This window comes from Leptonychotes weddellii, chromosome 8 (genome assembly GCF_054177405.1).
Source record: "Leptonychotes weddellii isolate Sample4059 chromosome 8, ASM5417740v2, whole genome shotgun sequence".
Lineage (NCBI taxonomy): Eukaryota > Metazoa > Chordata > Mammalia > Carnivora > Phocidae > Leptonychotes > Leptonychotes weddellii.
In genome coordinates, this window is record NC_138376.1 from 17,601,209 (window position 1) to 17,624,763 (window position 23,555).

General features: G+C 49.0%; 1 protein-coding gene across 2 annotated transcripts in view; it reads right to left on the reverse strand.

Annotated features, from left to right (window-relative positions):
* Positions 1-2,939: 2,939 nt before the first annotated feature.
* Positions 2,940-23,555, reverse strand: part of FARS2 (phenylalanyl-tRNA synthetase 2, mitochondrial) — a 471,129-nt gene continuing 450,513 nt past the window's right edge. The window contains exons 6-7 of one of the 2 annotated variants that reach the window (XM_081827736.1): positions 9,532-9,630; positions 2,940-4,075 (exon numbers count right to left, since the gene is read on the reverse strand). In XM_081827736.1, coding sequence (XP_081683862.1) covers positions 4,069-4,075; positions 9,532-9,630 — 106 coding nt within the window. In that variant the 3' untranslated portion in view covers positions 2,940-4,068. The remainder of the gene's footprint in view (positions 4,076-9,531; positions 9,631-23,555) is intronic. The other variant, XM_081827742.1, reaches the window with a different exon arrangement.

A 23,555-nucleotide genomic window follows, 5' to 3' on the forward strand; every position in this document is an offset into this window, starting at 1 on the left:
GTGCATCACAATACATTTGCTACAAGTACCAGCTTAAGTGGGTGCCAAGAGGAATGAATTATTTAGAAATTAAGAGATTCATGCGGGCAGGGGCAGGCAGAGAAGGCTCTATGGTGGAAAGAGGACCTGGGCTGGTTTTGAAGGAAGGGTTAATTCGCTCAAGCAGGAGAACATCCCCGCAAGCTTGTCCCAGGGTGAGCATAAACACTACTGTGAAAACAGCATGACACGGTGGGGGCTCAACCCGGGATCGGGCGGAGTGTGAGGCCAAGTGCCGGAAGGCAGGCTCTCTCCTCAACAGGCTTGCAGGCAACAACTGCCAGACGAGGATGGACAGGCTGACCGCTGATGGGGCCCACGGCCAAGGGCATGGCGATCCTTCCAGCACCCCTTGAGTCCTCGACGAGGCCAAGGGTGGGGGGAAGCTGGGGGCTGAGGGAGGGGTCGTGGGACTGTATCCATCTCCTCAGGGCAAGCCAGCCAATGGGCAGCCTCGCTGATGCTGTAATACCCCAGCTCCGCGTTTCATTGGCCAGCCCTCTTTCTGGGGCTCAACCTATTTATTCGTTTTTTTTTTTTCTTCAGAAATTGCAAATAGGCATAAACAAAATACAGAGGAGAAGGACCGAGCCCAGATGGGAGGAAGAACACACCCCTGAAGTGCAGTGTTGTCTGAGAGGACAGAAGCCGTGACAGCTCCCAAGCCCCTCACGGGCCCCGGGGAGGTCTGGCTCTCCCGCCCAGACACCTGCTTCACTTCAGGGTCAGTGGAGAGATTTCTTCCCCTGTTATACATTTTTGTTTTCACAGTTCTACAATTCATGTTTCTTACTATAGGGTCGCTCAGAGCTTTTAACACACCACAGTGCACCACGAAGCTTCGACAAGGATATGTCTGTAAGTAGCATTTCTTAAACCTAGATGATCTCAGAGCCTTTTACTCTCAGAACATATCAAGGGTCCAGTGTTCTACAGGACACACTCTAGAAAATGCTCTTATAAGGAATAGGTCACTCTGGAATCCCCAGCTTGTCAGGAAATCATGCTCCCAGGGCCTCCTCGCTGGGCTGTTGTTCTCTTGCCTTCACACCCACGCTGGGGGCTGCCCTTGCCAGGCTCTGCTTAGATGGAGGGTTGTGGCTTAATAAGGCATGAGCAGCGGCCCATGATCATCCATGCCCCCAACTGGGGGCGGGAGGTGGAAGTGAGAAGTCTGGGGTTGGGGTTGGGGGAACTTTACGTTCCCTCCTACGTCCCCCTTTGCAGCCAAGTGTGGATCCCAGGTGACCAGGATCCCAGCCAGCCAGCAATGACTGAGGCCCTTCTTAGCACCAGCATCCTCAGGTGCTGGAGACAGATCCTGCACTCAGGGTGCTCCCTGGGAGGACTTAGGACAGAGGACAAAGCAAGTCACTGCAATACAGTGTGCTTGGTACAAGAGTGGAAGTCATACCAGGTATGGTGGTGACTCAAAAGAAGGGAGTGATCACTCTTTTGGAGGGGAAGGTGGGCGGGGGTGTGGCACCAGGGAGAGAGGGAATAGCAGAGGCTAAATACAAAGGTCAGTATTTGAGATGGTCAAATAAAACCTACTCGCAGTTCAGAGCCCTCGGAAGTGTTCTCATCCCAGGAAACCAGGTCTGAGAACCAGGCTCATCAGACAAGGGCTAGGCTTGCCAGTGTACTGGAAGTGAAATGAATACCCAGTGCCTGTGTGGAGAGGGTCAGCAAGCCTGGGCTGGTGTATGCTGCGGCCAAGCCCATTGCTGGTTTTCCTAGTGCAGCTCGCAGATTCTGTTTGATGCCCCAGAGGGAGCTTTGGTCAGGTGATGGCCACATGGTCAGAGGCCAGCAAGCCTCCTGACCCCAAGCGGGGTCAAGTAAATTGCATGGCAGTAGGGCAGAGGAGTGGGAGTTGGTGGTGCAGCTGAGGCATGGGGCTGAAGTGGAAAGAAGAGGCTGAGGACAAGAAGGAGAGAAACAAAGTAAAAGGGGAAAGAGAGAGGAGGAAAAAGCAAGTGTAGCTTGATGCAGTGCCAGTGCCCTGGGGATTAGGAGCTTTGCATTCTGGCCCCAGCTCCTCTTCTTACTACTGCCTACGTGACCTTGGGCCAGGCATTTCCGCTCTGGGCTGGTTCACTTTTCTATAAAAGGAGGTGGGAAGAGTAGCTGTGATCCTTAAAGCCCCCTCCTTCTCAAGTGTCATAACAGCCTCTTTTCTGGAAGGTCCCTTACCAACTGCAGCTGTTACCACTGTGAACAGGAATGGGTGGATGGGTGCAGATTACACAGTGGTCCTGATGGGGGTAAGGTGGAGATGCTGCATCCTGGGCTGACTCAAAATGGTGCAGTGTGCAGCTCTCTCCCCCTCCATCTCTCTGCTTTCTACCTGCTAGCCCCCCAGGACCCAGCGACTAATGTAATAGTCTCCTCCAGTGCCCCTAATGATCCTGCAGCAGCTTCTGCAGGCTCTGCCTCTCTCTGCTGGCAGCAGCCTGTGAGTTCAGAGGAAAAATGAGCTCCCAGCTCTTGGGGAGGTGAAATCAGGCTCCAGAGTCAGCCTAGGACAGTGATAGAGCTGCAGTTTCCTCTGGACATGAGGCCTATGCAGGGCCCATATCTCTCTCATTTCTCTGCCCCACAGAATCTAAATACAAAGAGAAGGATCAGCTTTTGTTCTTCATTTGATACAGTACCCTTTCCTGCAATTGTTTTCAAACGGTGTTTAACTAGAATCCTGTCTCTAAATGCAATCTTACACGAAAGTATAAACAACAATTATTGAATAATTATTTCTTGAAATAAATATGTGTTAAATGCAGTGTTAAGAACTTGCTACACACTGGGTACCCAACCAGACTTACTCCCTGCCTTCATAGAGCGTGGTTTAGTGGGTGAGGCCACCCATAAACAAGTAAACATTTGATGAACACTTGTGATCAATGCAATGAAGGAAAAGAATGTGGGGATATGTTTAGGTTGATTTGTCAGGATGGATTTCCTGAGAAGGGATGCTCCTGCCTCTAATGAGGATCTGCTCAGTGTGAAAGCTGAGGCCAGGCAGAGCCCTGAGTGGCTAACAACACCCAGAAAGAATGAGCAGCTCCCACATGCAGATAGGACAGCGAGACCCACCCTGCTTGGTGGGAGGTGCTGACCTTCTCCACAGCACAAGCCAACAGCTCCCACCCATGCTCCCAGTGGCCTGCCGAACACCAAGCTGTAGTTTAATAAAATGTATAAATACAGAGATTTTCACACAATCTATATATATTAAACATTTGAAGGTGACCAACCCTATAAAGAAAACATCAACAAATTCAATAAAAGAAAGAACTTAAAACTGAGGAAACTGAGCTACTAGTGTAATCAGGACAGAAATGTTTAAGTCCATATATTTAATATCTTCAGAGAGATAAGGGAAGGTATCTATGCATCATATATCAAATGAGAAAAGGTGGGTATGACTCAAGAGCTGGAAATTATGAAAAGAACTAATGAGAGATCTTAGAAATGAAAAATATAATTATTCAAAAATTATTCTGACTACTGTGGAGAACGAATGCAAGGAAGCAAGATGCCTATAATCCAGTAAGAGATGTCTGTGGCTTTGGCTAGGTTGGAGGTATAGGAGAAAGAGAAGAGTAGATGTATTCAAAATATATTTTAATGGAGAGTCTGCAGGACTTTCTAACTTGCTGAGGGTTTGAATGTGAGGATGAAGGAGGGAGCATTCAGGGATGATGTCTGGGATAAACACAGAACTGTTCCCTGCACAGACCATAAAAACCTCTTTACCCTCTGTGTGCATCAAGATGAGTTGCACAGCCCATTGTACAATCTCTAAACTGCGCCTTTTGAGGTTTTCTCTTCTCCTTGCCCTTGACCCAGAGGGCTTGAAAACAAGGGGAGAGATCCAGCACTGAATGTGGCCATTACATTTGTCATCCTTGGTGCCTCAGGGAGAGTCATGGCTGTTGAGGGAGAGAAATGTGACGGTTGTAGATTGGGTGCTCTTGACAGCAGGCTCTGAGATGGAGTTTTTCACACAGAATGTTGATTAAGCAGTCAACACCTGTAAAAGGGAGGGGAAGGAAGGAGGATCAAGCAGGAGAAAGTAATTGAACCAAACCCAATGACAGCCTTGGTCAACCTCAGGGGGGCCATGGGAGCTTGTATAGCTCTTCAGAGGTGTTCCAAGTTGGGCTGGAGTGATCAGACCATTATGTACCTGCATCCCTCAGTCATTAGATTTGGGCAGCACTCTCCATTGCTGGAACAGCAAGTTCTTGTTGAAGGGACATGGGTGGCACTTTACAATGCTCAGCACAGTGATTAAGGCCACAGAAGCTCCTCTAGTGGCTTGAAGGGCAGCTTTGTGTATATCTCACTGTGCCTTGTGTGTACCTGCTCTGAGGTCATTACTAAATATAGCTCCAAATTTTGGGGAAATCAGAAGTTCAGAGACAGTCCTAATCAGAGCCAAGAACACCATTCATTGGGGTAGGAGAGAAAGGAATGGCTTTTTTTTTTTTTAAAGATTTTATTTATTTATTTGACAGAGAGAGAGATAGCGAGAGCAGGAACACAAGCAGGGGGAGTGGGAGGGGGAGAAGCAGGCTTCCCGCCGAGCAGGTAGCCCGATGTGGGACTCGATCCCAGGACCCTGGGATCATGACCTGAGCCGAAGGCAGACGCTTAACGACTGAGCCACCCAGGCACCCGAAAGGAATGGCTTTATAGATGGTCAACATAAAGCTGAAATTGCCTCACTTATTGCAAACTGTATAATCTAAGCACGAACCTTGGGAAATTCATATACTGTAATCCAGAGTCTACAAGTTCACAATATAATATCCTGTTGAGAAAAGCAAGTCTAACTCAATTGATAGAGACCCTCTCTGCTGATTTAAATTCTGTTTTCAGATGACCTGGCTGGCAGTGGGTTGAGCCCCATCTCTCAAAACCCTTTGAAGACCTAATGTGGGCTGATGAGCTGCTACAGAACATCTTTGAGTCACTACATCATTCAGAGATTCTGTATCATACTAAAGTCTGCTTCTGTGATATTTTGACTTATGAATGTAAAAACTGAGGCAGCAGGCAAATAATGATGTACCTGAAGATGCTCTCTGCTATTTGGTTCAATAGACCCTGGGATTTTTGAAATTCTGAAATAAAGTGGTTTACTGGGTGGTGTTCCCTGGAGGGAAGTGAGGAAGCAAGATAGGGAGAAGGAAGCCAAGCAATATGCAAAGTCAACAAAGCCCCATGCTTACAGGGTGACTAGCTTATCTCCAGATAGGAAGTCTGGAGACCATGAGACCCTCTACCCACCTGTCACTAGGTAGGGGCTATCTCAGAGGAATGATCAGACCATTATGTACCTGCATCCCTCAGTCATTAGATTTGGGCAGCACTCTCCATTGCTGGAACAGCAAGTCCTTGTTGAAGGGACATGGGTGGCACTTTACAATGCTCAGCACAGTAATTAAGGCCATAGAAGCTCCTCTAATGGCTTGAGGTGCAGGCACTTCCTGTTCTCTGTCCACTCAGGCAAAACACCTTCCAGAAGCATGTCGCTGATGAAGAATGGAGTAAAAGCAAACTGGGAGCTGAGGGGCATGGAAATGGGAAGGGAACCTGAGGAGACAGAGTAGAATGGACACCACATCTGCCAGGAGTAAGTTCCATGGTTAGAATCAGCACTTATTGTGTCCAAGACCATATTGCATATTGTGGAAAAGACAGACATCACCAGACTTGATGATTCTCATCAGTAACAGACGTCTGGTCCCTTGACACCTCAAACCAAACTTAAGTTTCCTAATCTCTCAGAAATGGCTTCCTGGGATGATGGCAGTGAGCATCAATGAATATTAGAGGCCATAGTTACATCTGGAAAATGACTGCCTTTTTAATGCGCTGTATTCATAATGATAATAGCAGCAAAAATAATAATGTGCCTCAGTCTAATTTAATGCTCACCACACCTATTTTCTCTTCCTGGAATACAGCAAAGTTTTCTATTCCAGCACCCTTGGATCTAGGTAGATTGGATCTAGCCCCCTTGGATCCATTCTCAATAATGTCATTGCTTCCAGGTTAAGGCAATGAAAGCAGGCATGACTTTCCTTCAGAAACCTTAAAGTCTGCATGTAGAAGACAGTGACGCCACAAAATGGAACGGCAGAGTCCTTGAGTCCCTGGGTCACAGGAGAGCTCCCTGACCAGAATCACACATTGAACCCTGTGTTAGTGTGAAATAAACTTTTGCTAAGTCATGGAGATCTTCAAGCTCTGGGCAGTTAGCTTGCTCTATTACAGTTAACAGTAATAACCATAGAAACAACCTGTTGGGTAGTATCATGATTTTCATTTTGTAGGTGAGGTAACTGAGGCTCAAAATGGTTAAAAGGCTAGCAAATGGTAGAGCTGGAATTCGAGTCTATCTTTTAATCCCTGTCCTGTGTTCACTGTCATGTAAAGTTTAGTGTGACTATGTTTGATGTTTTCGCACATGTTGGCTTTGATGGGGTAGAGAGGAGAATATGGAAACCTTGGGTCTCTTGGGTGGGATATAGAATTGGGAGGAAGGACACAGAAAAGATAGACTCCCCAAATCAGAAGTCAAGTTTTGGGCACTCCACAACTTTGCTAAGGGCTTCTCCATCTGCTCACATATGGTCTGTTCCCAATATCCTCACTGTAATGAATTTGTTTCTTCACGACAGTATGCTCATTTGTCTCATGTGATTCTAATGACTATTTGCTACTGAAGAGAAGAAATGAGATAACCGAAGGGTCAAACCCCAAATCCCCAAAGCTATGCCCCTCAACTCCAAGTGGAGAAAGCAGAGAACCTCTTGTTCCTTGTGGACATCTTGCTTGCCTTCTGTTCTGCCAACCACCCATTTCCTTCTTACTAGAATCTGACTTAGTTCATCCTCATGCAAGTTACCAAGTCCTTCAGGGAAGTCTAGGCCATTCCCCTAATCAGGGTTGAGAGTTCATGGCCTAAGCTAAATATGATGGAGTGATTGCTCCGCCAGATGATTAGTTTAGGCATGGGCATGGGATACAATTTTGGCCAGTGGACCTAAGCAGAAAACCTGCTGGTGAGGTTTCTGGGAAGGCTCTTTTTAACAACAACAACAACAACAAAGATAAAAATGTTTGCTTTTCTGCCTTTGGGCTTGAGTGTGTGTATTGTTCCTGAAACCAAAACAATCATGATGGGTCCATTAGGAGAACAGTCTATGAGGATGAACCAAAACATTTAGGATGGCAGAGTAGAAAGACAGAAATAACCTGGGTCTTTAAGACATTGGTGAACTGGTGAATTAACCAAACCTAGAGCTGTCACTCCTTTGGACTTCTTATTATGTGAGATAATAAACTGCTTAATTGTTCAAATCATGATGAATTAGGGTTTCTATTACTTGCAACCAAATGCATCCCAGCGGATTCAACTGATATGTTGCCATATGCTCTACCAGGGAGAACACAGAAAAGAGCATCTAACTCCCACAACTCTTAGTGCTCAGTTGGCTTTCTTGATAGGTTCTTAGCTTCCACCCACACCCCCCATCCTGAGTGATTATAAATCCTTCCCCATTTCTCTTACTCATGATTCTGCTGATCTTAGCCTCACTGCCCATTAGAGGGAGCATCCACTGAATTACCGCACAACAAATCCTCAAGTTTCCTACCCAGTTGCCCAGCTGTGCATTCTTATGGCTGCAAGCAGGAGAAAGATGTTGAAAACCACAAGCCCTGGCAATGCTTTGTAAAGAAATGGTGACCGTTTTGGGTTTCCTTAGGTGAGAAATCGGAAGGAAAAGAAAAGAAGCTCATTTTTTCTAACAATTAATTCACATAAGGTCACATTTTACATCATTTTAATTAACTTTCATTGAGTTCATGTTCAAAATGAGGAAAAACAGGTTCATTAAAATAAGTCATGAGGACCCTAGGTATAACAACATGAGGTATTTAAACAGGATAGAAAATTGGAAATCTTTTCCTTCTGCTCTGGTGCATGGTGGAGTTTTGTGAATTCCTAGATTTTCTCAAACATATCTCCTTTGCAGAAGTGAGGAAGAAATAGACTTGAAAGTATTAACTCTTTCAGGAAGCCTTTCCTGAGACTTCTCACCCCGGCCTGTCCCCTTCCTCAACTACTGGCTAGGCCCCCTGCCCCACTAACACTTTGCAAACCCCTGTCTCACAGCCACTATCTTATCCGACATTAATTGTCTAATTTTTTATCTCCTCCACAACACTGTGAGGTTCTTGAGGGCGAAACCTTGTGCTATTTCTTTATCTTCTGGCAGGATACTTGGCATACAGTAAGTGCTCAGTATAAGTTTATTGAATGAATGAAAGCCAGGAAAATTTTTCCTGGGTCTCATTTTAATTTAACAAAGGACAAGTATATCTATGTAGCACTGTGTAAAATGAAAATTAAATGGGAAAGTCCTTTATGGTAGTATCAAAGGGCTGCAGAATCTGCTGTATATGGCAGGTTGGCTGGTGGCACACAGTTGGTGGCTGGGCCATTCTCTGAAATGTGGACTTAGGACAAGGGTGGGTCCTTGTGCATCACCCCTAGGAATTCACTAACAGAGTCTTAAAACACACCCAGTGCCACATCTGCACTAATCTGGGGGGTAGATGCTGCCAGAAGTACTTTTGTTCTATGTTTTGGCTTTTCAGGTTGTCCCCAAATTAAGCAAAAGCATTTTTTTTTTTTAAAGATTTTATTTATTTATTTGAGACAGAGAGAATGAGAGAGAGAGAGCACATGAGAGGGGGGAGGGTCAGAGGGAGAAGCAGACCCCCTGCCGAGCAGGGAGCCCGATGCGGGACTCGATCCAGGGACTCCAGGATCATGACCTGAGCCGAAGGCAGTCGCCCAACCAACTGAGCCACCCAGGCGCCCCGCAAAAGCATTTTTCTTAGGTGAGTTGACGCTGATTGTCCAGATAGATACCTGCCCATCTAAATCATAAGCCCTCCACCACTCATTTTCTCTTTCTCGACAAGCCCCTGCCATATGAAGTTTCATCTGTCCACGAGTCCTAGCTGAGCATGGTGATGTGCCCAATTACGTAGCAAGTCCAATTGCAGGACTACAAATCCTCCACGATGCCCCCACTGTGTCCTTCCTCATTGTCCACCTCATTGTCCAGCCACTTCACCTACTGTCCTCCGTATTTGACTCCCTGTATAGAATAACCTGCCCATCCCCACTTGCCCAACCAGCATGAAATGGATGAGGAAAAGGCAACAGTCTTCTTATTTTTTAAGAGGTGCCTTGTAGCTGGGAAAGTTTGAGGCTGAATTTCCTCATGCTTGGATTTACCTCCCTCTTGAAATTTGTAAGTGCTTGTGTGATTTACTTTTTTTTTTAAGATTTTATTTTTAAATAATCTCAATACCCAACACAGGGCTTGAACTTATAACCGGAGATCAAGAGTCACAAGCTCTACCGACCGAGCCAGTCAGGCACCCCCTTGTGTGACTTACTTCTGAAAGCCCAATATTTGGATTTCTAAATGTAGATGCAAACAGTGTTCATGCCGTGAAAGGATTCTCCCATCTTCAAAGGACTTGTCCTCAGAACTCCTACAGATCAATAAGAATAAGACAGTTAACCAAATTAAAAAAAATAAATTAACAAAATGCTTGAACAAGCATTTCCTTTAAGAATTTAGCTAAATGGCTGATAACGTAGAAAATTTTGTTCAATTGCATTAATCAGGCAAATGCAAATTAAAACCATGATCTAATACCGATAGACACCCACCAGCATAGCTAAAATGGAAAACACAGAAAATAATAAGTGTTGACAAGGATGTGGAACAACTAGAAATCCTATATGCTACCAGTGAGAGAGGGAATTGGTATAATCACTATAGAAACACGTTTGATGATATTTATAAAACTGAATATACACATAAGCTCTGACTCAAAGATTCCACTCTTAGGTATATAACCAATGGAAATGCATATATATATCCACCAACACACAGGTAGTAGAATGTGCCTATCAGCACCATTTGTTGTAGACTATATCTGGTAATTATACAAATGCCAATCAATGGTATAATGGATATAAATAAATTATGATATATTCACACAACATAATATCTAGTGATGAGAATGGATCCATAATGCATGCAACACTGTGGATGAAATTGATTAATACAAGGTTAAGCAAAAGAAGACAGACACACAAAAAAATGTATTTGAATCCTTTTAAATAAAGTAAAACCTGGAAAAATTAACTTATGTTCTTAGAAATCAGAATACTATTTATCCTAAGGGGGTAAGTGACAGGAAGGGAGCACGGGGAGGGACCTCTAGAGTTTTGACACTGTTTTATTTCCTGATCCAGGTCCTGGTAACACAGATGTGTTCAATTGGTGATATGTGCGCTTTCCAGTATATGTGTATTAAATTTCAATTTAAAAAAAAAGGTTTTTAAAGTGTGATGAGATTTACAAATTTTTCAGGCCACAATGGAACTTTCTAGAATTATATTTGCTATCCAGAATAAAGCACACCACCTATGTTCAGTTGGATTGAGTATTTTCCCTCCCACCCTATCTTTACAAATTCACTAATTCTGCAAGGATAAGGAATTGAGTTAGGATTGAGGGAGTGACTTCTACCTTCACGGCATTGGATGGTGTGTTTTCGGTATTCTCTAATTACTCTGTGTCCCTCCACTGCAATTGAGACCCAGAGGACAGAGACCATCTTCCATTCTCCCTTCTCTCCACCCCATCAATGTCTTCTTCGATGCCCCGTTGCCCCGAGGACCCGTCAGAGGACACAGTGCCAAGCTGGAGAGGATTTCTTACCTCTCAAACTCCATCACTGAAACAAGCTCTGAGACAGGATGCCTGTTCTCTATGAAGCAAGCATTTATTATGTGCCTGGCATCACCTCACTTCACCCCCACACTCCCAAACCTATACCCATTTTGCAGAGGAGAAAACTGAGAAGCATCACCCAAAAGGCCACATCTTTCAGAAGTGATGGGCTGGCACCAGGATCCAGTTGGCTCCATGACCACACCATACTGCCTGGGGTTTTCTAGAGAAGCCTCACTCTGCAATTTTAGTTTCCCAAAGTGGCTACCTTCTTTCTGCAAGTAACAACCTGGGCTGGCTGGTCACCATCCCAGGGCCTGGAGACAATCTATCAGGACTCACCTCCTAGAGGCTTGGGCTCTTTGCGGATCCCAGTGGGACCCAAGACAGTGTCACCCGACCCTGAGCCTGCCTACTCTTTCTCTGCAGGAGAGGAGAGAAGCCCTAGAGTTTTGCTAGCTTCTCTGTGGCAGGCGGAGCATGGAAGCTGTTCCTGATCTGTACCTGGGAGGGTCTGCTCTGGGTGCAGGGGCCCTGCCCATGCTGTCAGGGCTGCCCATTTATAAACAATGGCCGGCCGCCCAAATTTCCCCCAGGCAGCCTGACTGCACGCTTCACCTCACAGCCCGGCTGTGGGGAAGTCTCCATCTATACTGATCACTCTAGCTCACCACCACAGACATAAGCCCCTCTGTGATATGCTGGGGAAGGCACAGTACGACCCAGCATGGTGATTACAGCTCAGCTTGGGGAAGTGAGCCACTGGTCTTAAGCTCAGCCCAGCAGCCTTTTTTCTTCTGCCCCCAGTGGAATTTTTCCCAGGCTTGCTAGGCCCAGTCCCAGGAACAGCAAAATGACCACTCCCCAGTGCTCCGGTGTTGTCCTGGAAATAAGCAAAGGCAGCCTCGAGGGCAGGGTCTAAGCCAGCTCACCGTGGTGGAGAGCATGGACACCACGATCTCTGTGCTCAGGGTCCCCAAACTCCAATCTTTGGCCAACCTCCAATGATCATTTTCTGCACTTTATGCCTCCCTCCCTCTTGGGAGACAAGCTGCTGCATGAGCCCAGCAAGGGCCATGGACCCTTAGAGGCCATCTGGTGCTCATTTTACCAATGAGGAAACAAGCCCAGAGAAGTTTAAGTGACTTGCCCAAGGTCACACAGCTGTGCGGGTAGAAGAGGTATGAAGAGAATCTAGGCTTCCTGATTCGATGGACCCTCACCCCACCCCACCCCCCACAGCATTCCAGGCTGTTATTCTTTCTTTATTTAAGGGACTCCTCTAAGTCCTGCACAGTTTCAGGTGGCAGTTTCAGGAGTGTCCGGAGTTGATCTGTTTCCTTCGGGGATGCTAGAGACCCACTGGGGATGACGGCTCTAAAGGAGAGCACGCCCCAGTGCCCAGGTTGCTCGGAGAAAGTGGGCAGCAGGTCAGCTTTGTTTGGGCAGCAGCAGGGAACAGCAAGGGGGACATGTGGATAGTAATGTCCCAAAGTGGGTGCCTCTTTCCCCTGGCAACACTGACACCTTGGCTGGGGACAGGTAATCCTGTGCTTTGCTCAATGCAGCCACTGAAACGGAAAATCCACCACCGCTCCAGGAGGGTGGACGCGTAGCACGTCTGAGGCCGCAGCTTGGTGCGCGGCCTCTTGTAGTCCCTTCTGATGTAGTCAGAGATGGGCAGAGTGGGGCCCGGCACTGGCTCCATGGCTGGTCCCGAGCTGGTGGCTTCTGCAATTCTTTCTTCTCTTCCCATCTCCCTCTTCCCGTTCCCTGCCTTGGGCCAGCTTTTCCGCCTCTCCTTCTCCACCCCCTCCAGATTTGCCAGGCCTGTGCCCCACTTTCTGAAGGGCCTGCCTGCCACGTAACTGGCTGGGGAGTTGGGCCGATGCATCAGGATGCCAGCGGCGGCTGGTGATTCTCAGTTGGCCCATCCTCGGATAACTTTCCAAACCTATGCCTGCATGCCAAGCCCGGGCCAGGCTCCTTGCCTCTCGGAGCCTCTGCTTCCACAGCTGAAGCTCTGGGTCTTTTCAAGCAAGAGCCACCATGTGTCCCAGGAGGATGGTGCTATTCTTAAAAATGTTCTTGTCTTATTACATTTGCGCTCCAAATTCAGACAGAACAGACCTGAGCCCCGGCTTTGCCCTGTCTTCACAGCCGGTCCTCCAATCCTCAGTGTCCTTGTCTGTATTATGGGGATGCTAATGTCAACCTCATGGCTCGTTTGAAGGATTGAGTGAGGAGATGCCTAGGAAGTGCTCAGCCCAGCATTACCCCCATAAACGTAAGCTTCCCTTGTTACATCTGACAACGGGGGCCAGAACCATAGCCAACTCCCCTCATCTGCCAACCTTGTTGGCTGTGCTGATTTCATCCCCACATCCTAGCTCTCAGGTTGCAAGGGTAGGACAGAGCGTCTAAGGACCCAGTCGGGTAGATGCTGCCGCAGAGGAGGACTCCTGAAGGAGCAGCTTCTGGGTGGGAATGGAGTTCATGTTCACAGACGTCTGACGTCCATCCCCGTTCAAACCAGTCCAGAGTGCTCATTCCCATGTCCTGGCCCCAGAGGGGAGGAAGGCAAGTGGGTAGCAACCCGTGAGAGGGTTTTCTCCTTGGGACAAGACTCAAGGCTGCTTGAGGAGGGGATGGTTGACAATGTTGGGGGTACTTAGGGGTCTGACTCCAGTTTCTAGGAAGCAAACTCAAATATTTTCAGGCCTCAGGTGAAGCAAAGCATGTGTCTCCTCTCAGAGGAATTCCCATAATAAGTTTAGGAATCCAGTTACTACCTTCAAACGGGCCCAGAATCCTCCCCCCAATATCTGCCCCAGCTCCAGTGCCTCCAACCACAGCCGTCCCCCTCACGGGACTGTGCCTCACACCCAGAATGAGCTCAAAAGTCGGCGCTGTTATCATGACCCCGCAGGGGGCCCCTGACATCCCAGTGAGCTGACACCATGGATGGGGAAACAAAGGGGCTATGACGGGCCCAAGGCCTCGCTGCTGTGGCTGGGAAGCCCGGGGATCTGGCCGGCTTGAGCAGAAGGACAGCACAGGCCCATCTGTGTGTCCTGAGCTGCTCTGTCCCTCTGCTCTCTATCAGTGCTTGGGGATGGCTGGGAGAGCTGGGCCTGGTGGGGAGTTCCTCCTGACCAGTGGGCCACCACAAGTCCTTGATGCTCAGGCCTCCAGGGCGACCCGAGAGCCCTGCAGCCCCCAGCCCACTGTCCTCAGCTGTTCCAGCAGATAGGCTGTGCTCATTCCAGGTTTTTACGGTTATCTCTCTCTCTCTTTTTTTTTGCTCCCTCTAAGAGGCAAATGTTCTAACAAAGATGTGATGCTGGAATGAGGCATTAATTTCAATAGTCACTTAAAAGCAATTACCTGGGAAATACTAATTTTCCCATTAAATACTGCACAGCCCAAACCTCAGGTGATTCTCCCTCCTTAATCTCCCTGGCCCCCCCACCCCCTGCTTCCTCCACGCCTTAACCCCCCTTCCCTGCTGCCAACAACTCACCACCTGCAGATCATTTCTGCATCCCGTCCTAAAATTCTATCCTGAGTAGATAAATGATTCCGTCTGGTTAATAAGTAACCTCTAGACAGCAAATGCCCGACGGGCAAATTACTCTGAGGAAATCACACTGGAGGGGTGTTGTCCCCCACCAGACAAGGTGTCTTTTTAGGAGCACAGAGCAGGTGGCTAATAGTGTTAGCAGCTTCACGGACATGGGGACCGGCAGGCACATGGGGGCCGGAGGATGGGGGCGCAGGCTGCCTTCGGAGGTCTCTCCTTGGTAATGAGACATGGCTGATGGAAAGACTCGCGTTTCCAGGTCTTCCCTTGGTCCTCCACAAGACGAAGGTGCAGAAGAGGCGAGCCTTTCAAGGCCCTTCTCAGGGGAAGCTTCGATCCAGGTGGGTCAGAACCTGACAGACACAGTGGGCGCCTTGAAATTGATTGTGTGTCTTTCACTCCAGTTGGGAGAGAAGTCCTGGCTGTCTCCCTTCATCCCCAGCTGAAGGCCCTGGGGCGTGCCTGAGGCAGAGCTAGAGGCTAGAAAAAGGGAGTCTTGGCCCACCCCCCATTTCCCCCCAGACTCCCCCTGTTCCCTGACCCCCAACCCCTTCCTTGTCTTCCAGCTACAGGCTCTCCTGGTTGCATTACTGCAGGGGCCCGCACTCAGATGCCATCTAATGTGAGCTCCCTCCACCAGAGACTCACCAAACACACTACCAAGGGCTGTCTGCTCTTTCACAGAGATTCCAATTATAATTCTTAAAAATAAGAGGTGACTGATTAATATGTGGCAGACATCACAGGCTCAATTCCCTCTGCTCTTTTCATCCACTGTGTGAGTGGTCCACCACCAGCACCAGTGAACAGAAGAAGATCTGAGCCCCAGACAAGTTCAGTCCTGTCCCCTCAGGTCACACAGCCCAGCTCTGAGGATTTGAGCCCAGGTTCTCTTGGCTCTGGGACCTGAAGGATGGCCGTACCATCCATCCAGCCTGCAGGACTCAAGGAAATTCATCTCCAGTGAGGGAGCTTCGAGTCCCGGCAAGGGGCAGGGACTGACCCCACAGCCTTCATATGGTTCACAGATGCCAGCACCTGCAGCCTCTTCACCCTGAGTAAGAGAGACCAGCAACCTCCAGCACGTATGGAAAACAGCATGGTGGGTCCTCAGAAAATTCACAGTAGAACTACCGAGTGATTCTTCAATCCCACTTCTGGGTCATATCCAAGGGAAACCAAACCAGGATCTCAAGATCTCTGCACTCCCCTGTTCACTGCAGCATTATTTACAATAGCCAACATATGGGAACAACCTAAGTGCCTTTCGAGAGATGAATGGATAAAGAACATGTGGTTTATACATACAATGGAACATTATCTAACCTTTAAAAAAAAAAGGAAATCGTACCTTTTGCAAGAACAGATGAACCTGGAGGATACTGTGCTAAGTGAAATAAGGCAGACACAGAAAGATAAATACTGCAGGATACTTTTAGGTATGTGGAATCTAAAATCATCACACTCACAGAAGCAGAGACTAGAATGGTGGTTGCCAAGGGTTGGTGGATAGAGAGAAATGGGAAGATGTTGGTCATAGCCAAACACCAAGTTTCAGTGACACAGGATGAAGTTCTGGGGACCTAAAATACAACACGGTGACTCTAGTTAACAATCCGTATTATATACTTGAAATTTGCTACGAGGGTGGATCTTAAGTGTTCTCACCACAAGAAAAAAAGAAAGGAATTGGTAATTATTTGAGGTGACAGATATGTTAATTAGTTTGATGGTGTTGATCATTTCACAACATATACATATATGAAAACATCAAACTATACCTTGAATGTATACAATTTTACAAATTTTATTTGTCAATTATATCCCAATAAATCTGGGGGGCAAGGAGAGAGACCAGGAGCTGAGAGCTCTACACGCATTCTTTGTCTCACCTTCCTGACTCCCACCTGAGGGGAGAGAAGCCGAGGCACAAAGGGGCTGAATCAAACAAGTCCACATAGAAGTAAGGCCTCTTCTCTTCTCTTCTCTTCTCTAGGCAATGGGCTTTAATGCTCCCTGTTCTTTGACGGCTCTGAGTCGCCCTTCTTGGGCTTGGGTGCCGCCAAGCTCCTGCATTAGCCCTGATACCCGTGTGAACTTGGAGACGTGAATACTGTGATTCCCTCGAGCCCATGCAGCCTATGCCAGGGCTGGGGTGTGAAACAGCAAGAGAAGGGGTCTTGGGGCTCTGCTCCTGCTGGCCACGCCTGCAGAAGGCCACAAGGGAAGGCTGGGCCACAGGACCAGGAGTGTGGCTAGTCAGCCACGCACACATAAGGAGACGTCTGTCTGCTTTAGGAGCAGCCCTGCAGTGGTGGGGAGTTGGGGGGGAAGCCTGCGAAGCTGCTGGAAGCTGCTCTGGTCTGGCTGGGGTCACGCCAGCCCAGGTCCCGTCTTTCCTTCAGAGCAGAAAATCAAAGCGCATTGAAGAAAGCCCTGAGAAGGCTGTCGCTTTCCTCCCGTGAGGACCTGGGGTGGACTTCTGGCCAGGGCGGCGGGTGGGGGGCAGTTTGGAGGACTGACTTTTGTAGTGAAATAATGTGTCTGGGATAAGTGATGGTTCGGTCTCTTCTGCTGTCTGGTCCGCTCCCGCTGGCCTCACCAGCGGAGTGGCAAGAAAGAGTAATTTGAGTTCTGTGATCTAAGGGATCCCAGGCACCTCAAGGCAGCCAGAGAGCCACACCATTTGGAGAACCCAGTTGTATGCTTTCCACAGCCTCCTACTGTTGGCACTGTGTTGTCTGGAGGAGCCTAACACTGCAGCAGCAGCCTCGGCCAGCCCAGGGCCAGGAAGCGTGGGGCCACGTAGTTGGTGTAGGAGTGCGAGAGCATAGGCTGGGGAAGCAGAGAGACGGGGCTCCATCGCCATGCTCGGTATGACCCTGGGGAAATCCCAGCCTCTCCAAGCCTCAGTTTCTTCACCTGAGCAGTGGGGACAATAGTGTCAACTTCGCAGCCCGCTAGTGTGACAATTAAACGAGAATCTTAATAGACGCCTAAAAATGTCAGCATCGTAATGATGGGAGTTTATTACTACCAACGACCCACATTTGCTCCACACCGACTGCAGATGGAGCTCTGTGCTGAGCATTTCATACTAACTGTCCCATTTAGTCATCCTAAAAATCAAATAAGGTACGTATTATTATTACCCCCATTGTACAGATGAGAAAACTGAGACTCCAGAAGGCTAAGGTTTTCCAGAATCACCGCACAAGGGTATGCAGAGAGCAAGCCACAAGAAGCCGGAGCATTGGATATCCACCATTCTCTTCCTGCCTTTTCCCCTGGATGCTCGGGTGATGCTTGTTCCTTTAATGGAACAAATGTGCCTCTTATTGTAAAGTCTGCGGCCCCTCCCACATCCATACCTCACAGTCTTCTTTATGTGTGCCATGAAATAGGATACGTGTGCTTTTTTATTTTCAAAATGAAGAAAGCAAGGCATTGCAAAGTTAAGTCACACACAGCCAGCAAGTGGCAGAGAGTGTAAGAAAACCAGCATTTACATGCACCTACGGCATGCCAAGGGCTGTGATTATTTCAGGCTCCTGTTGTCACATGATCTGCAGGGGAGTTTTGGGAGATATTGGAATTCCCTTGACTTCTCATAACCACCCAGGAAAGAAGGTCTGATTATTTATTACCTTATTTCACAGACAAGGAAACTGAGGTCCAGAGCATTAAATTAGACTCCGAAGCCTGTTAACAAGGAAGGAGAAGATCCCTTTCTGCTTCTCAAGGAATGCGTGGACAACTCTGATTCCCACCTGAGGCTGAGATGGAGATGAGTTCTGTGTTCATCCCACATATACCCGTGCCCGCACCCCAAATCCCACAGATCAGTCAGGGGGAGGTTCCTGAGGCACGGGCTTCCCGACAGAGCGAAGGCATGGGTCCAAAAGGGCTGCCACGTTTGTGCGTGGCCAGGCAGATCAAAACGCTGTGCTCCCCAATCACACTCCTGCATAACTGCAGATGAAGGCTGAGGCCCACGGCAAGCCGTCCCTTCTGGCCCCTGTCATCATCTCTAACATCAGACCCCATCTTCTTGCTCACTTCCAATACTGGTAACATAATTTGGGGCACACATCCAGTACATGAATGTTTATTGATTTATACATTCTATTAATGTGCTACTGAGCTAACCGAAGCATCACAAAGCAGACACAAACATTGACATTTCAACGGGCCATACGAACCCCTAACTAGAATTTCTGATGTTTTCTCTCTGCACACCAGACAGGTCCCCTCGGGTGTGGCCCCTCCAGGCTGGGGGCCACTGCTTTTGGACCTCGATGGAGAGCCTGCTGGGGCCCTGGCCAGGGCCAGACCCTGGGCTGCAATTTCTGCCCTTCTCGGCAAAAGGCTGTCCAGTGAGGCATTTGGAAGCACAGGCTTTGTGGTCAGAGGGAGTGGGTTCGGAGCCTAGGAGGTGACTTTCCTCCTCGAAGCTTCTGTTTGTTCACTGCTAAAATGAGGTAGACAGCTCATGCGGAGTTGATAGGGCACCTGCAGGGCACGGCATGTGCGTGGCATGCAGTAGGTGCTCAACACATGCTCTGTCCCTACCTGCACTCGGGAGGTACGAATGTGGCGTGGGTACATGGACATCAGTCCCAGGGACGAGGTCTGGATGAGGAGGGACTGACTGGTGGCACAGGAGAGAAGTCCAAGGACCCCCTGGCTCTGGAGCTCACCCTGTCCCATAGGTGAGGTGCGCCTCCCCGGGGAAGCTGGGCTGGTTTCACTCCAGGTAGAACTCCACAAATGGAATCACACACGTCCATAATTTTGGCTTAATCCTTCTTTTGGCATCCTCCCAGTTTTACTTGCAAAAGCTTGTACATCCCTTTGGCAACTTAGAAAGCAGAGTAAAACCAGAAAAATAATTCTGGAGAAGTAGAAATTTATTTTTGGCCTGGAACAGCCTCGTGATGTGAGACTGCACTCTCTCTGTGTCAAGGCAGACCCCCACCCCACCCCCCGCCCTGCCCCGGGCCATTTAGCATGACCCACACCACTCTCTTGAGGCCACCAAAGAGATGGGACACCTCCTAAGCCAAAAGCTGCAGCCTTGAGTGGGAAATGCCTGCACTCTCCCTCCTAGGAGGCAGCCTGCCTCCTCCTGAGCGAGCGGCATGCCCTTTCTCCGTTGAGGTATCAGAGCCGCTCATCAGCTGCAGTGGGATGCGTGAAGCCGCTGTCCCCCGCTCTGACCATGCTCCAGAGCGTTCCAGTGAATAGCAATCTGGGGCCGGTCCATCCCGGTATGTCTCCCCTGGAAGAACTGCTTTCAAACTGCCACCAAATTAAACTTGCATTTCCGCAGGGGAGGGAAGTGGTGGGTAACGGTGGAAAATGGGGAGAATTGGCCACGGGTGGAGGGGGGCTGCACTGCTTTTTCTCAGAGGGGCTGGATGCTCTGGCTTCCCTGGGAACCATAGCACTGTCTCTGGTATATGCCTACCCCGGAGCCCTCATGTCTGAGCTTTCCGAGCAGGTATCAGATTCCACTGTGGCTGCAGTGGGTGTTGATGGCGAATCCAGCTGGGCTGCGAGGACACATCTCTGGTGCAAGCCTGGATCACAAATATGGTGGCTGAGGGGTTGGAGGGGAGGGGGGGCAACCTGCATAGACCTCCCCCCCGTGCTAATAACCCATACTCCTTAGTCCTTACCTTCAGTGCCTTTGGCCCTGCCTTCCTTGCCTCCCCGCTCAAAGTGAGGAGACTCACAATACCGACTACCATCCTTAGCACAAAGTTGCATAATCTTTAACTTTCCCTGGGCCCTGGCCTGCCAGTCTCCGCTCCAGCCACTGAGAGGACAGGATGAATTCATTTGCAAAGGACAAGCACAAACCTCTGATGCAAAACAAATGCAATGTACCACAGTAAATGGGAGCAGCTTAGAAAAAAAAAAAGGACCAAATCCATTGGGGACCCGTTGCCATAGGAACTGGCGTTACAGCTTGCTTCCGATAATTAATGGAGGGTTTTGCTCTTACAGTATTCTTGAAACTTCGCTGTCCCTTGTGCTGCACTGCAGAATGCAGCATCCTCTCCCCATTCATAAATATTTCATTACCACCGGCTGCCGCATTTCATCACGGCGGATAACGCTCGGCCTAATCCACCCCTCGCCGAACTCCGGCTGTCCTGCCAGAGAAGCAAGATTGGCTTCTCCCTCTTCCTTCCGCCGGCTCCGTTTACGTGGTGTGAACTTCTCTAGGTTCCCAGGCCGGGATGGGCGCCTTCACTGTGGCTCCCATTTCAGATCCTGACATCTATTCGCTGGGCCTTGTCTTCCTTTTCCTCCGCGCCGAGGCACCTGTCCGGCTCAGGGCCCTGCAGCCCCCTGGTACCCACTTTGAAGGAGTCCTGGGAAGACACGGGGCTTTCGACTTTGGTTCTGCAGTCCGCTGGCTGAGCTTCAGCTCCCTTGCGGGGGTCAGAGGGAGGTGAAGGAGCCGCTGGGGCCCGTGGATGTGCTCAGATGGCCGGGCTGGGGGTGGAATGGGGTCTGCAGCTGCTCCCGCTCAGGCAGCAACACTGGGGGAGGATGACCGGAGGCTCAGAAGCCCAGGTGTTAGTGGAGAGTGAGCACTGGCCTGGGGAGTGACCTGGGGACACTGCCCCTGGGCTCTCGGCTTGTTGCCCTTTTGCCTCCCACGAGAATATAAGCACCACCGGTCATTTGCCACCAGCCCCATCCTGTACAGCCTTCCGGGCTCCAATAAGAGGGTGTTTACCCTCTGTGATGACTCTGCACCCAGCCCGCTCTGGGTCACCATGGCACCCCCTTCCCAGGCCTTCCCCAGGCTGCAGGGAAAGTGGGGGCCGATGCCTGGGAAGATACTTGCCGTGGGCAGTCCTGAACGCTTATCGTCCCACAGTCTGCTTCTCTCCAAGTCCCCTTCGCAGGACACGGGGTCTAGGCAGATGTGCATGGTGGACCCAGGGGCCAGAGTCGGGTGAGGTGGAGCCAAGGCGAGGAAGAGCCAGAGGGGATCAATACTAGGGAGATCAAGTCGTGCCAAGAAGTCCCAGGAAAGAGCTCAGGGAAGACAAAAGACAAGGCCAAGAGGCTCAGAAATGGTGGGATTTCTGCATGAAAGGGGAACTGGAAGCCGAGAGAGTCAGGCAGAACTGAGCACAGAAGGGTCCAGCCAGCAGGCAGGAACACCTGGATGCTCCACTGTGGAGATCTCCATGGGGGGGCCCACGGGGGTCAGGCCAGCTAGACACGAATGGGGGATAATGTCAGCTACTGTGATTGCATTTCTCTCACTGCTTTCAGCTCCTTCTCCAAACTCCACCCTCATAATAGACGCTGGCTTGATGGGTGCAGCTGAGTCCCAAGAGCACTCTGCCCCACAACCTTCAGCCATGCCAGTGTAGACGGCGGGCCACCCATAGAGACACTCTCCCCTGCCCCTAAATTCCCCAAGCTGCCTCCATGAGTTCAGGACTCTCTTCGACAGAACTTCCAGCCTTCTATTCAGTCTGAAGGGAAAGCTGGTCTGAGACTCGGTGCTCACTCCAGAAGCCCCAGACTCCCTGAACTATCTAATATTCCTATCTATGTCCTTTGACTTATAAGACCAGGGACCTAGGGTGTACCCTCACCTTTCTGGCCCTGGGAACACTTGCTGGAATCCTGGACTGCTCTGATTCTGTCAGGGCCGGTTCAAAGTGGGCTCATACCAGCCTTCAGGAGCTTGGACCTCCCCACACCTGCGCCCGCTCCTGGTGGGAGGAGCCTCTGCAGGACCCGCCCACGGTAGCGTTCTTCTGCCAGTTCTCTTTCTAGCCTCATCTGCTACCGGACACAAATTTAACTCCCCTGCCCACACTGCTCACCACCTTCTCTGCTTACCTTTCTTTTTTTTTTTTTAATTGTGGTAAAATACACATAACGTAAAAAGTACCGTCTTAATCATTTTAAAGTGTAGGTTCTGTGACATTAAGTATATTCACATTGTTCTGTGACCATCACCACCATCCGTGTCCGGAACTTTTTCATTTTGCAAAACCGAAACTCTGACCCATTCAACACTTCCACCCCCCTGCCCCTGGCAACCACCCTTCTACTGTCTGTCTCTAAGAATTGGGCTCCTCTAGGAACCTCATTAAGTGGGATTATATAGGATTTGTCCTTTTGTGGTTGGCTTAGCTGTTACTTCACTGGGCGTAATGTGTCCAAGTTCCCTCCGTGTTGTAGCACACGTCAGAATTTCTTTCCTCCCTAAGGCTGAGTGATATCCCACTGTACGTGAACACCACATTTTGCTTTGTCCACGCATCCATCAATGGACAGTGGTGTTGCTTGCACCTTTTGGCTGTGGTGCATAATGTTGCTATGCACGTGAGTGTACAAATACCTGTTTGAGTCCCTGCTTTTACTTTTTTGGGATATATACCCAGAAGTGGAAATGCTGGATCGTATGGTAATTCTATGCTTAATTTTTTTTTGAGGAACCTGCATACTATTTTTTATGACCACTGCACCATTTTACACTCCCACCAGCTGTGCACAAAAGTTCCCATTTCTCCACATCCTTGCCAACACTTGTTATTTCCTGCTTGGGGTTTTTTGTTTTGTTTTTTAATACTCACCATCCTAATGGGTGTGAAATGGTCTCACTGTGGTTTAATTCACATTACCCTCCTGATTAGGGATGTTGAGCCTCTTTTCACGCACTTGTTGGCCATTGGAGAAACATCTCTTCAAGTCCTTTGCCCATTTTTCAGTGTTTCAATAGAGTTGAATTCAATTCAATTATTGTTGAATTACAGGAGTTCAGCATGTTCTGGAGCTTTGGTGGGAGGCACCTTTGCTATGAATGAGCCCCAGTGACCTGGAGCCATACACTGTTAAGAGTCCTGTGGAGTCTGGTCTCCACAGTCACATCTCCTTCAGCAGGATCAACCCACCTGCCCTCCTGGGAGCCATCTTCAGTCTCTTTCTTTGCAGGGAGTGGTAAGAAGCACATGAGCAGGGGGGTGGAGCAAGATGGCGGAGGAGTAGGAGACCTGGATTTCGTCTCCTCTCAGGAATTCAGCTGGATAGGGATCAAACCATTC